At 45.0% G+C, this 15,709-nt stretch overlaps 1 protein-coding gene across 1 annotated transcript in view; it reads left to right on the forward strand.

Annotated features, from left to right (window-relative positions):
* UBXN4 (UBX domain protein 4) overlaps positions 1 to 15,709 on the forward strand; it is a 210,254-nt gene that overhangs the window by 154,428 nt on the left and 40,117 nt on the right. The window contains exon 13 of the mRNA XM_086954984.1: positions 7,594 to 7,802. Within this exon, the coding sequence (XP_086811110.1) occupies positions 7,594 to 7,802 (209 nt within the window). The remainder of the gene's footprint in view (positions 1 to 7,593; positions 7,803 to 15,709) is intronic.

Here is a 15,709-nt window from a genome sequence, read left to right on the forward strand (position 1 = left end):
ACAAGATGATGGACAAAGTGCTGAAACTTTCAAACACTCACCCACTGTCAAGAGATCTTGGTTAATTCCATATTTGTTTTGCTCACCATGCCACTCCAGTTTGGACCCAGCCATATGCTAATCAGTCTAGACCCGGCACCCCATGGGAACAGTCAAGCCCAAACTGCTAGGACAGGCCCTCCCTGGCCTGGAAAAAAGCATTCTGGGACTGGTTTCGGGTTATCACCCCTCATCAGCCAGACTAGCTTGAATCCAGAGGCATGGCAAGCAAGATTTGTTTGCTATGTTCCTCAACCAAAACCATCTATTCCTACCGTGGGACAAGTTTGTGGTGTGGTGTACATTTAAGACAGTAGATACACTCTCTGCACCCATGTCTGAGGTTGCCCTTATCTTATCATCCCTGGCCCGGCAAGGATTTTTTCCAGGCACTGTGACAGGATACAGTTTTCTATATTTGCTGGATCAACCTTCCCTGTTTAAGTCACCTATTGTGACTAAATTCTTTAAAGGTTTGCAACACATCTATGCTCTCACCCTCTTCATTATGACACAATGGGACTTGAATTTAGTTCTTGCATTCCTCATTACCCTGTTGAGCCGATGTATAGCTGCATAGAACTCTACTGTTCTGAACTCTCAAAACTTTCTTTCTTGTGGGAATAACATCTGCCAGGAGGGTTAGCAAGTTACAAGCACTTTCCATTGACCCTCCTTATACTTCATTTTTGTCAGATAAATTAGTTCTGAGAACTCAAGCTTCCTTTTTACCAAAGGTGGTCACACCTTTTCACATCAGGCAAAACATCACCATACCTACCCTTTTCTCCCCTCCTCATCCTTCAAAAGTAGAGGCGAGACTCCACTGCAAGGATCTAAGAAGAGTGTTATTGTTCTATATTAATTATACCAAAGATTTCCAGATGAATGATCTACTTTGTTGGATTTGCTGGGGCAAAAAAGGGAAAGTCAAATCAAAAGAGAACCATCTCTCGATGGATCAATCTCTGTATTAAGATCCGCTACCAAGTGGCCACGAAACAGCCCCCTTAGGGCTTAAGAACTCTCTCCCCCAAAGCTGCAGCTGCGACCACTGCAGAGTCCCAGCCTTGGACATCTGTTGGGCAGCTATGTGGGCATCGCTGCACACATTTGCCAAATTTGTACTGCCTTGACAGTCTGGTCTGGCATGATGGGCACTTTGCCCCTTCAGTCCTCCAGCACGTCTTAGTCTGAAAACAATCCGCAGACCCTCCTCCTGGGAGAGCTATTGCTTTGATATTTATTCTAAGGTAAGGAATATGTAGCTAGAAGTCTCTATCAGATGAACAAGTTACCTTTTGGTAACGTTTTATCTGGTAGAGACTATCTAGCCCAAATTCCTTACTGATCCTCCCCATTCTGCGGACTGCCTTCTTAAATTGAGCGATTCAAAGGGACTTCACTTTTGGCGCACCAGCCATTTTTCCTCCACTTGGCTCTGTGCTTCTGGTGTGAACAAAATAGTCAAGAACTCAGCATGCTGCCTGTCTAGTCACCTCCCATGTCACTTCCGATGTGGATGATGCCATTGAGCCCACGTGCAGCCGAACTTCACCTCCTACCGGCGCACAAGGGGGTATCACAACACATTCCAGATCCAGTCTGATGTCTTGGAGTATTCTAAGGTAAGGAATCTACTGCTAGATAGATGACCCTTAGATGGCAGGAAATAACCTGAACAGGAACAACAACAAAAGCCCATGTGGAATATACAGGGTCTTAATATCTTTGTGAAGAGGTATAGAGCACACACTTACCTTAGAAGACATGATGTATGAATCGCCTCAATAACTTGGACAGGCACCTTCCTAAGTTCCACACAAAGCCAGCAGTAGCTGGAGCAGTATCAGGTGTTATTGATAGGGTAACATGTATGTGATAACGCTACACTCAACACAGAGACAATAACCGTATCCTTCAGTGACGCATGGCACACACAGCAAGATGGACTGTATTCAGGTGTCCCTAAACATGAGCATACAAATATAGAAGGCATGGTTCCTAAACCGATTTGTCTCATCCCCCCTCACCAATTATGATGGAATTTGATTGAGGCCGGCAGCCCGCTTGATCCTGTCTTGGCAGTAAATCTGGCAGCCTTATGGGTTGTAGCCTTTCAGTTAGACATACGTGTACCATTAGAAACTTTCCTGGAAAATAACTGGGGGTCAACAGACATAAAAGCAACTGAACTGGAGATCCCTAAGGCAGTGGTAAGTTGAAAATCTGAGTGAACTCTATACTACAAAAAAACACTTACAGCACAGACAGAATGAAGAGGAAGGGAGAGTAGCCCAGCTACGTGCTGAGGAATCCAGATACCCAAAACATGCATTGTATCTGCTTCTGGCCAGAAAGGATGTAGAGAAGTCCGTAGGTGCTCTTGATAGTTTTCCCTGACAGAATATAGACAACAACTGCATAAAGAGGGGGCTAGATCGGGGAGACTCCTGGCCTGGTTGTTAAACAGGAAATCTGTCCCTCTTAATATTAGCTTTAAATATACCAGACAGAAGAGTAGCAGTAAGACTGAAGTCTGAACTCAGCCAAAGATGCCTACCGTATCATGAAAGGCATCTCCACCCTAATGTGTTCCAGGGTCCCTTTCAGCAGCGGGGAGAGCCTTAGTTAGGTCTGTTCGCCACTGTTGAGAATGCACAGTGTCAGAAGTTCTGCGCACAGGAGTTTCCAAGGCGCCTCTCACTTGGAGACGCTTTTCGTCTCAAATGGAGCTCCAGCATCCTGTACGCCTTTCTGCCAATACCATTCCTGCCTATAGTTCTCAAAAAGTACAGAAATGACCGGGCCGAAGTCATTCTTGTGGCTCCAGATTTGGCACAGAGAGTCTGCTATCCCGAGCTGTTGAGGTTGACCTCTAGTCAGGCTGCCTCTATGGGAGGATCTTCTGACAAGGCAACAAGGCAGGAATCCTGCACCCAATCCTCTGCACCCTCCACCTTCATGCGAGGAGATTGAGCAGTGACATTTGACAGACTTCCTCCCAAAGTCTGTAATGTTATTCTGGCAGCCATGTGCCCCTCCACCAAGACTATACACCGGGCATTAGGAAAAATTGGTCTCTCACAATATCGACCCCTTGTCTGCACTCTATTGCAAATTATTTTGTTTGCACTATCTTTGGACTAGCAGGGCTCTGCGTAGAGCACAGTTATGGATTACCTGTCTGCCATCTTTGTGTCTTTGCAGTTGCCGGACTAAACTTCTCTCTTTAAGTCACCGGTAAATGTTTATAGCATATGTTTCCACCTAAGCTCTTTATTATTCCTCAGTGGGACCTCAACCTGATCCTTACCATTCTCATGTGCCCCCCTTTGGCCACTTTGAGCTTCTACATAATTGTCTTCTGAGGCTGTTGACCATATAAACGTCCTTTTTGGTGGACATAAAATCGCCCAGAAAGGTCCGCACACTCCAGGCTCTCTCAGCACACACTCCTTAACCACCTTTTACCCAGACAAACTGGTCTTCCAGACATGTGCCTCTTTCCTGACTAAGGTTGTCATTCCTTTCCATGTAGGCCAGAACATCAGCCTGCCTACCTTCTTTTTCTCCTCCCCATCCCTCCAAAGAAGAGGAGTCCACGGCCTGGACCCAAAAAGAGAGTTGTTCTACCTTGACTGCACAAAAACGTTATGGGTGGACGATAAACTCTTCATGGGTTATGTGGGAGCAAAAAAGGGTAAGCTGTACAGAAAAGAACCTTCTCTTGATGGATTGCTCTTCATATTAAGATCTGCTACACGTTGTCCAAGAAACAGCCCCCAGAGGGCTTGCGGGCGCACTCTACCAGAACCAAGGCTTCAAGCACATGACTCTCCTCTTCTGGACACCTGTCAGGCAGCAACATGGGCATCCCTCCACACGTTCACAAAACATTACTGCCTGGACAGTCAGGTCTGTCGTGATAGGCACTTCTCCTGTTCGGTCCTGCAGGACTTTTTTGTATCTTACGCTGATGACACCCAGATTCTGATCACCTTGGGCCCGGACCCTAATGAAACCAAGCAGCTTTTTAAACACTGTGTAACACATGTTCATAGGTGGATGAGGTCTAACCATCTCCAATTGATTGGTAGCAAATCAGAGATCGTGCTCTTTGGTAAGGCCACTGAGCATTGGACTCATGATTGGTGGCCATCCGATCTTGGCCCCTGTCCCACACCCAAGGAAATGGTCCGCAATCTCGGAGTATACAAGGACAACCAATTGTCCATGAAGAATCAAATAAATCATGTAATCGGTACCTGTTTTGGCATAATGCGCAGTCTTCGGAAGGTTTTTAAATGGATCCCTGTTGAAGCCCGAAAACCATTAATACAAGGACTTATCATAAACAGAATGGACTATCGCAACGCCCTATTGCTCTCAATTAATGAAAACCTTTTAAACAGGCTTCAGGTCCTGCTGAACACAGTAGCTAGGCTGGTCCTTGACCTTCCGAAAAGATCCTCCTCTGCCCCCAATCTAAGAGCCCTCCACTGGCTTCCAGTGAAAAAACAAATTCTTTTCAAAATATTGTGCCTGCCCTAAAAGCAAATGTATGGAAATGGTCCCAAATACTGGTTGCAGAAGCTATGCTGGTATCAACCATGCAGATTGCTCAGATCCAGCAATGAGGCATTGCTTACTCCCCTTAGAATTCATGTTGCCAGAAAAGGGGATCGATCTTTCTCTTTTCTTGCGCCAACATTTTGGAATAAGATGCCTTTACACCTGCGCACCACCCCTGAAGACAATTTTTCCCTAAAAAGCTGAAGACTTGGCTTCTCGAAAATGAAGTCATTATCTTATATCTTTGTCAGTGCCGTCTGCAAGCGCCATGAGACTCTTGGAGTGATATGTGCGCGATACAAATATCCCTGACTTGACTTGACTTGAGAGTCTCTACCACATAAGGTGTTACCAAAGGTAAGTAACGCATTTCTCATGGGTCATTGTGCTAAGTGGCTCCATGTAGAGATTGAAGGGATGCGATGAAAAGATCGAGCTTTGGGGTATTCGATGTTTAAGTGGGTAGGAGGGAGATCTGGAAGAATTTAATGAGAAACTGTGTTCTTGCTCATAGGTTTGAATTGAACCAGTTTAGTACTTTGTCTCTATGCCCAAATGAGATGCTAAAATGGTTAGAGGTGTGCCGTGATTGATGGTGTTAAACACTGCAGAGAGGTCTAAAGGTATTAGCAGGCACATGCTTTTAGCATATCATCTATAATTTGTTGGGAGGCTTTTTCAAATGTGCTAAACTAGTCTGCTACCAACTCCTTAAACAATTATTTTTTCCTTTAAGAATATTATCTTGGTGATGGCTCAAAAATTCTGTTTGGGTTTACTTTGTGAGAAAGCGATATTTGGCCAGATTTCAGTGTTTTGAGAAAAGTGTCTTCTTCCAGAGTGGATCTGATTATGTTAATGAACCGAGGAGCAATGTCCTTTGCAAATATTTTGATCAGGAATAGATATAGGAGTTCATTGAGGAGATGATCTTGATTGGCGAGTCAAGATCTAGAGTAATGAAAGACGAACAAGTAGTGTTGGATCTTTTAAAAATATTGAGGACTGTACTAGTTTGGGACAGTTTTATCTTGCTGTACATTCTGTAATTTATTTTTTTGACAAAAGGTATGGCAAAATCTTCTGCTTTCTTGATAATCTTACAATGCTAGGTGTTCTGCGTTGACTGTCATGGTTGTATTTAGTGTGTTATTTAGGGATTGCAGAGTGTAGGAAGGTGGAGTATTATGTGGTGATGCTGGTTAGGCTTCACCATGCAATGCTCTAACAATACCCCAAAAATGATCCTTGGATTCACAGTTATAAATCCTCAGCTCAGTCCTGGTAGAATGGCAAAGAGCAATCCGGCTTTACTAGCGAAACGTGTTAAGCATTTCTGAGTACCATCACGGACCATAAGTGATTGATACGACTCTAAAGAAATCTGACACCAATTGATAAAAATAAAGCCAGGTGAGTCTGGTGATGCCTTTGGTTCTTAAAGGGGACCCTGTGTCTGGGGGAACTGAGTGTTGGTCCAGGACAAGCTGCATTTTTACACTTCCAGGATGGTTACTGCAGGTGCAGAGTATCACGTCTTTGGTTTGTGCAGCTTCTGTTGTCACAGACCCGGGTTTCTTCATATGTCCTTGTTGCAAGTCACATAAGAACTGAGGTTCTTGTGTCAGGGATAGCCCTTAAATACTAGAGTTAGCGGTGTGTGTGCAAGTGACCTAGGGGCTACTAGCCCCAGCTGCTAATTCGCCCCTGAGGTAACCACACCCACTATTCTACTACTTTTAAAAATAGCAGAAGTCTTCCTTAGCGGTACAGACCAGATAGCCCACTCTAGAGGTGTGGATATCTTTTTGGGGATGAATACTTCCTAAATACCTAATTTCCCTGCCTGCCTGCATGCAGATGTGCGTGAGGCAAGGGGAAGGGCTGTTCATTCCTTTGGCAGGCAGACTGGTGCATTTCACAGGCGGTGAAACAAGACATATTTAGCCGTTCCCATAATGAATCTGTCAACCATAGGTTTGTCCGGGCTCTAGCCCATGTTATCTTATGGACTGACTGTCACTTATAGTGTCCTTTGATGGTAAAGGCCACTATAGGGACATAACAATAATACACTTACATGTCCACAACTTTAATATAATGCATCCTGGGCTCAGGAGGCCTTTCTTAGGGGTGACTGGCATATATTAAAAATACTGCATTGACTTTGCCACACATGGTGAAGGCAAGGTCGAGTTTGCAGACTGCAGGAGCAGTACAAACCTCTCAATGTCAGGCCCGGTGTCAGTAGTTTGCTTGGGTCATTCAGTGTGGCACAAACTGTGCTTCAGGCCCTGTTGACTTCTTTAACACCCATGCTCTGGGTACCACTGGTACCAAATACGTAGGATTTATAAGAGGGTTAAAGTCCTTTGCCTGTTGGGGTGATCAATTCACACACATCGGTTTTAGGTACAGAGCGCTGGCACTGGGGCTTGGTTAGCAGGCTTCAGTGCACTGTTGGAGTCGAAAACCAGCATCTAGTAGTGCAAGTGGGCACAAAAAAGTGGGGGGCATCTGCAAAAAGGCCTGATTTCATACAGAGTTAATCAAAACAACAGAATTTCAATGTTTTTATAGTATTCTACCTGTTCTTTCTTTTTTTTGGAAATTACTTGTTTTTAAACATTTGTTAAAGTGTTATAACCAAAGCTAAGCTTAACTTCACTTTAACCTTTTTTTTTCTTGTGAATTTCTGTTTTTGTCCAATCATATACTATATCCGGCACCAATGAAATTATACCCTATATTTGGCTGTGTGCAGCGAGGATTGATCACACCGGGCACCCAACGCTCTGGGGGCAGCCACTTCCTCCTGTGCATGCTGTAGCCTATGGCCAACCCACACTTCTCATGACCATTAACCCAGCCTACACCCAACCCTCCACGGGTGGCCCATCCTGTATAATTCTGTGTGATTCTCTATATGTTTTAATTTATATTGCCTATTTTTACTGTATTTGTGTTTTTATTTACTAGGCAGGAAGACCTTCAACAGCCGTTGTACAATCCTCTGAGGGAGGTCTTTGGACTTTATTTGGTACAATATTGTACCCTCTTATAGCAGTCTGGCGGTTTCTTAGCAACTTCTTACTAAGCAGTCCACCATCCTCTCAAGCCTCAACCAGATCAACATATGAACAAGAACGTTCTAATCCTTCAACTTCCAGCAGTACAGAACCAAAGAGGTAACCAAAAGATTAGATAAGTTAGTGATTGTGCAGTGTATGTAATAGTTACATTCTGGATTATGTTTCAGGACATACATTTGATTCTACTGTACACTCCTAATTAATGGTAAACCAAAGTATAATTCTGTCTGTGCAGTATACTAGAATGCGGTTAAAAAAATAATTGTTCCATTTCTTAAAGAATTTGTACCTTTTTTATTTAAACCAATAAGAATGAAAACTGTGATCTAAGCATCTTAGATGTTTGCCCTTTATTTTACTCTTGCATACAAAAAAAAAATTCCCAAAGAAAGGAGGGAAAATTCGGATAGGTCGAACCCACCTATAGAGATATTGTAACTATTTACTTACGACAGGTATTATCAGACAGGAATATGACTCATTACAACACGTACTAATACCATGTGTGCCATTACAACGCAGGTATTACTACATGTTGTCAATTACAACGGCCTACCATAACATCGCATACTTCTACCACGAAAATGCCTTTACCACGCATGCCGTTACAATGCAAAGGCATTCGTGGTAAAGGTATACTTGTGGTAAAAGTATGAAAGGTAAGTTACACTACACTACCCTGCCCTACACCCTAATTTAGTACCCCTGCAGGACCCAACTCCTGTTCCTCTCCCTACCCTAAAACACTACCCTGAACGACCCCCACACTACCCTAAACCCTAAAACACTACCCCCTGCACGACCCTCCCCTGACCCCCAGTACTCTCTCTACACTAAAACACTACCCTGCATGACCTCCCCGACACAACCCTTAACACTACCCTGCACTACACACACACCCCACCCGACCCCCTTTGACCCTACAAAAGTAACCACCACTCCAGGCCCAATCCCCCAAAACTCTCTCTCCTGGTGGTTCCTCTCTCCTCCTGGTTCCTGTTTCATGTCTGCTCTGAGGAGTGGTGCACGTCGCTTTGAGGAAACTGAAGAGTATCTGTTTCCTCACAACGAGGTGGATTGCCATTTTTTTTTTACATCGCATGCGTTGTAAAAAAATGCGTAGTAATGGCTACGCGTTGTTACATCGCATGCGTTGTAATTCTTGCGATGTAATGGCAGGCGGGGAAACAGCCGCGTTGTAATGGCTGTTTCCCATCAGACAGAGCATGATTACGGACTGTAATAGAAACCCATTTTTCTGCATTTTTACTGCATTTTTTGTCTTTATGAAACAAGAATCTTTCTGGAAACCTATTTTGGACGCTTTTTTGGCTTAACTGAAAGAATGTGGTTTTCTACTTTCATTTCAACCCTTTTTTGTGGATGGAAAGATTTTTTACCTATCCCCACTGCCTAAACGTTTCCATAAGCTTCAGTGCGGACTCCTGCATTTCCCAAATGTCTTTTCTGCCAAGTGAAAACATCCTTAAAGATGATCCTTAAAGATGATCAGTCATGTTGCATTGTTAGTCTCCTAGAGTACCACAATGCAGTAGTGCCATATATGTTCTGAAGTGGTAGATGAAGTGAGTAGGCTAGGAAAGGGATTTTCCTTTCAAGTGTTCCACAGATTCCTAAGTGAAGTTTGCCATTCTCTCTTCCTCAGAGCTCCAGCCACGAAAAATGTCCAGGTACTGCTGTTATCAGCATCGTCGCCTGCTCTCACTAGTGATGGGTTTCTTGGACAAGATGGTACTTTCTGTTGTCATTAGACTTACCATAGAGGTCTCTGGGAAGACCATGCATGCTTATTTCTGGCTACCTCAAAGCCAAGATCTAGGGGTATAGCCTTAGGACAAGATCTGTGTGTACGATGAACGCTATCTTATGAAGAAAAATATGAGTGCCTGAACTAAATGATGGTTCTGCATGAGACACTCTGATATCCATAAACATTAGAACATCTCAGTGCAAGGTGAGGCAGAGCGTCCTATTTCTCCTGAGGAAAACGTCCTTCCTATCCCTGAGACACCTGTAAGGCATCTCCAGGTAGATTGTACATCCCTTTATGTAATGAGAATTCAGGAGTCAAGTGACATAAACTTAGTTTTCATCCTTCCTGGACTTCTTACCTCTATAAAGGTGCATCTGCCAAAAAAACCTGGGCATGGTGGTCAGAGAAAGTTCAATAGAAACACCTCAGACTAATAGAAGACGTAAAAAAGAGCAGTTTCGGAAAAAAAAGCTGCAGAAAGCTGGAAACATCAAAAGAAAGTAAATGCAGTTAAAAAAGCCCATTCAATAGCAAGTTTTCAGCAAAAAAAGCTTCACAAACGCATTGATGTTTGGAAATCCTTCACTGAAGAATCTGAAAAATGTACTACCTCGCTGCTCCTGTGTTGCATGTTTGGAGGGCTTACCGTAGTTTTCTTAAAGGTGCCAGGTCTAATCGCCACGTTGTGTGCCCAGCCTATTATAGGCTACATTTCCCCTAGATTTCTGAGTTTTAAGAAGAGGTTGTTCAGTAATATTTTCTGCCAAATGTATTGATTTTTAATGTGGCTAATTTGATTTACTTTTTAAAACTAAACAAAAGAAGGGAATATGTTGCCTCTTGTAACCATGTTTTCACGTAAAAATCTTATAAAATTGTGTTTCGGGATGCTCTGCTCAGTAGCTGTGGCCAAGGTACATACTTAACTGATGTTTTACTATTGTACACACCAATCCTAGACGACAGTACAACAATAAACGCAAAAATAGGAAGACCTAGCCAGTGGTATGCTTCAGTCTGCTTAGTCATGTGTGCATGCTAGAACTTCCACATTGGGCTGCAGTGATGGTGTGACTACAGTGTCTGAAAGCACATTCTATATTCCATACTAAGTCAACACTAATCATTTATGGATTCCGGAGTAGGGTGCTACTGGGCAGAAAAGCGCTTCAACACACCATATGGGGTAACAAGCCCTATATAAATGTAAACCTTTTTCTCTCTCTTCTATCCCTCCCCTACCCTACCCATCTCAATCCAAATAACTGAGTAACATATTCACCACTCAAATTACTTTCACATTTCACTATACTAATTCAACACTAATCCTTTATGGGTTTCGGACTTGCGTGCTACACGCCAAAAAAGCACTTTGGCGCCTCGCCAGAGGTAGTAAGCGCTATATAAATGCAATTACAATACAACACAGTAAATGTGAACACCAGAGAAATTCCTCGGTATATAGACCACTGCTAGGTGACATGTCTCCTCCAAAACTTTTATGTTTTAAGCCTTGTTGCAGTCACAGCTATAAGATATCCCTTTCTGATCCACTTGACAACTGTATGTGGTGGCTCTGTTCAGAGCACACTGCTGTGGCCTGGGATTTGTGTGTTTCCGATGGATACTTCTAACAGCAGATTCTTCACCTTAAGAATACTCCCATGATGCCACACTGAATGGGGAAACTGTTTAAAGTAATGCTCTCCCCATACCACTGGGTGGCACATTTTGGCTCCACGCTGGCTCCGTACTAACCCGAAAGTGGCTGAGGGAAGCTGAATATAAGCCCATCCCTGCAACTTGACCTTAGTACCTTTCTTTCTGAACCCTCTGATGGGGATTTCGAAGCACTGCTCCCAAATGTGTTGCCTACCAATCACTTCCAAAATGAAATCCATTGTGCTAAATGATGATGTCCAGGGCCGGACTGGGAACAGAAACCGGCCCTGGCACACTGCTCAGCTGGCCCCCCTCTGGAGTGAGGGGGAGTGTAGCCGAGCAGTTTGCGAGGGCCGGTTTCTGCCGATTTTGTTACAGGGGGCCGATATTGCCAACCCCTGGTATCAAAAACGAGCCCCTAGGGGCCCAAAACCAGCCCCCACCATTGTGGCCCACCGGGGAAACGTCCGGTGCCTGCTATGGCCAGTCCGGCCCTGATGATGTCCCCTCGCAGAACTACAGTTTATCCAGTATTGTGGTATCTTTCATAGAATTCACATGCCTGAATAATCCTCCGTCGCCGAGGTGGGAGTCCCACGGTATATAAAAAAGAAGTGCCAAAATTAAATTACAGTAGTAGGCCCTATGAAAAGTCCTGAGGCCTAGATTGTAGTAGCCTATCTACCTCAGTATGCTAAAAAGACCAAAGTCTTTTCTCCAACCAATCAGCTTATAGCACCCTCTAGAACCCTCTCTGCAGAGCCAGTTCTTCTCAGATTTTCACCGCACGTCGTGTGGAAGGGAGTCTCCCTGAGTCTTGACTCAGTTTTCTCTAAGCTTAAGGCTGTCTGACAAGAAGGCCTTGTTTAGGCCTTGCAGAACATACAAGAAGAAAAGGGTCCATTTTGATGACCAACATAAGGACTGCATTTATTGCCTTTATCCTAAACATGAGGCAAAAATTTGTAAGATCTGCTGCACCTTCCCTTCTAAGACTCTAAGGGATAGGGAGGCCAGAGTTCTTTTATGGCTAAAATACTCTTCTACTGATGATGAAGACAGAGCCTCTACCTCCAGTACGAGAGCGAAATCTCAAGAGGATTATCCAAGTGAGGGAAGAAAACATGCTAAAACCTCCCACTCCACTTCAGGCTCTTCACAGAGATCTCCATCTTCTATCTCTGGAGCCTCAGCTCTCAAGGAATCTTCAAAGTTAACCGTGAGTAAGAGCTCTTCTGTCTCCTCACCTGTGACTACCATCCCAACTTTTTCTTCTTCTTCGACGGCTATGATTTCTACTACAGCCATCACTTCTCCTATCCTATCTACTCGATTCTGCATTGTGGCGAAAAGAGCTCTCGTCAACGAAGAAGCACTTGTCGTCAAAGAAGCCCTCGTCGACAAAGTCATCTACGGTACCGTGGACGACCATCTCGTCGACTAAGAAGAAAGGCCCGTCGACGACATTGACGACGAGTCCGTCGACGGCGGCCCCGTCGACGTCGAGCCCATCGCCGATTGTCCCGTCGACGACGGCCTGTCGACTGCAGTGACGTCGAGTCCGTCGACTGCAGTCCCGTCGACGTCGAGTCCGTCGACAGCAGTCCCGTCGACGTTGAGTCCGTCTACTGCAGTCCCGTCGACGTTGAGTCCGTCTACGGCAGTCCCGTCGACGGCGGTCCCATCGACGTCAATCCCGCCGACGTCGAGTCCGTCGACGGCGGTCCCGCCGACGTAGAGTTCGTCGTCGACGAATCCTTCGTCATCTACCCCGTCGACGATGAACCTGTCGTCGACGACTGTGACACCATTATCACCAGTGTCCTCAAGACCAATAGATACTGCTTCAGTTAAGCCTTTAACTGCGAAACAGGCTTCTTCTACCCCACTTTCTTCAAAGACCTTTCAATTGGTATCATACCGGAGACAGCAAGGATCTTACATCTCGCCACTTATGCCCTCTCATCTCCTACAGACTCATGCTGATGATGAAGAGGAGGATTTTGAGCATGATAACAATGAGAGAGCTTTTGGAATAGCTCACGATCCCTCAAAATTAAAAATTAAATGCCAGGAGAATGATGATGAAGAGGATACTTATTCCGGGCATTACTATCAGGAGGACATTGTAGTGCCTCACCATATAGAATACCGGAGGCAGTCTCTGGTTTCGGAGGCCAGTAATTTCCCACCAAGCCTCATCCAAAATTTACAGGCTATACTGGCAGACTATCGGCAACGTTTTCACCTCAACGGGTCGTGCCTTCAGCCCAACCTGCTGTTCCCGTTCCTCAACCTGAGGTTCCACCGCCCAGGTCTCCAATCACGGAAACTCCGCAACCTGCTTTGCTTACACAGACTCCTGAAACTTCTTCGGAGGAAGAAGTATAGGAAGGAGAGTTGCCTAATAATCCTCTGTCTGATCCGTGGGATGACTGTTATTCCCATGCTGTCTCCACCAACCCCACAACGTTCAGACTCACCGCCTGAATACATAGGTGGATTCCATCATCTCATGCAGCGAGCTGCAACTAGATTTCAGTTGCCAGTGACAGTGGAGCAGTCAGAATGTGTTTAAAGAGGGAACTAGGAAGGTGTCAAGAGCTATTCCTATTATAGATTATATCTGGAAGGAAGGTATCAAAGTGATGAAGAACCCTGCTTCTGTGCCAGCCGTGTTACCAAGGATTGATACAAATATTGCACTCCTCTCACTAGTCCTGCATGCCTCATTGGACACCCGCGGCCGGATTTGGTCATCTTGCAGGCCGCGCAACAAAGATCGAAAAACCCGGCCACCCCAATCACTACACCACCGGATAAGGAGGGGTGTCATTTGGACCTTATTGGTAAAAAGTTTTCTACCATGGCGGCTGCTTCGATCAGAGCTGCAAATTCTTTGGCGATTATAGGGCGCTATGATCGCCAAATGTGGTCCGAGATGGCTGGTATGGTTAATCTAATCCCAGAGGATAAAAGGCAAGAGGCACGCATGATATTAATGGAGGAGGAACGCGCAGCTGCAGAAACCATAGACTGCGCTTTGGATATCGAAAATACGAACTTTAGACCCGAAGTCCAACTAAAGATCCTGGACATGGCTTATGACGGAGAGTCTGTTTTGGAAACACATCGACGAGGCTCTCCACGCAATCAAGACGGATACTGACACCGCAAGATCTCTAGGTTCATTGCAATATAAGAGAGCATCATTTAGAGGTGCTAGAGGACTTGGATACTCCTCTAGAGGAAACTACTACCATCAAGGCAGACCATATCAGCCTCAGTACCAACAAAATTATCAGTCTTCTTATCGCCAGTCCGGAACAGCTAGTTTCTCTCGCCAAGGTGGACGAAGGCGCACAAACAATCAGGGGCGAGACACTCACAGAAAACAGTGAGATCAGCCAGGCGCCAACCTTATTTCCTTCCCTCCCTGTGGGCGCAAAGATATCTGCCTTTCAAGAACAATGGCAGCAGATTACATCCGATCAGTGGGTACTGGACTTAGTTCCGCATGGTCACACCCTGGAGTTTGTCACCAAACCTCCAATAACTCCGCCCAGGGGTGCCCATCCCCCTCGTCTTCACTTATTGTTCAAGGAAGTTCATTCAATGCTCCTCAAGAACGCTATAGAAAAAGTTCCAGTACATCAGAGGCGGACAGGCTTCTATTCCTTTTTTTTTCTCCTAAAAAAGAAATCAGGGGAATGGTGGTCGATCCTGGACCTGTGCAGTCTCAACAAATATCCCAAGAAGCCGGGTTTCCGCATGGTCACTCTTTTGGAAATTTTAAATTGCCTCAACGAGGGAGATTTTATGGCTTCTTTGGACATGGAAGACGCATACTTCCACATCCCAATTCATCCAAAACATCGAAACTATCTCCTTTTCACTGTGGCTGCCGCCCATTATCAGTTCAAAGTACTCCCATTTGGCCTCAAGTCGGCTCCAAGGATTTTTACAAAGTGCCTGGCCCCGGTGGCGGCAGCACTACGCTCATCAGGGATCCAGGTTTTCCCGTACTTGGACGACTGGCTAGTCAAAGGTCCGTCAAAATTCAGGGTGCAAAACGACATAACAGTGTGTCGCAATCTCTTTGCATCCCTAGGTCTCACTGTTAACGTAAAGAAGTCTCAATTGGTTCAGAGAAATATCCTGCTTTTCCTAGGAGCTTGTCTGGACACGATACAGTGCAAGGCATTCTTGTCTCAAGAAAGGCAGCACCGTCTACAGACTTTGGCCATAAAGTTATCCAAAAGAAAGTCACTTTCTGTTCGCCTCTTCGCTTAAATTCTGGGAATGTGTTCATCAGCCATAAACCTCATTCCGCTGGCACGTCTCAAGATGCGGCCTCTACAGGAGGAGTTACATCTTTAATGGCAACAAGCGACAGGCTCTTTCGAGGACATTATCAAAGTCACAAAACGCATGGTGGATGCTCTTCAATGGTGGACACAACTGCACAATCTAAGTCAAGGACTCACATTCTTGCAAACTCCTCCAGACTTTGTCCTGACGATGGATGCGTCCATGGAGGGTTGGGGCGGCCATCTCCAAGACTTGC

Source organism: Lissotriton vulgaris, chromosome 2_1 (genome assembly GCF_964263255.1).
Source record: "Lissotriton vulgaris chromosome 2_1, aLisVul1.2, whole genome shotgun sequence".
Lineage (NCBI taxonomy): Eukaryota > Metazoa > Chordata > Amphibia > Caudata > Salamandridae > Lissotriton > Lissotriton vulgaris.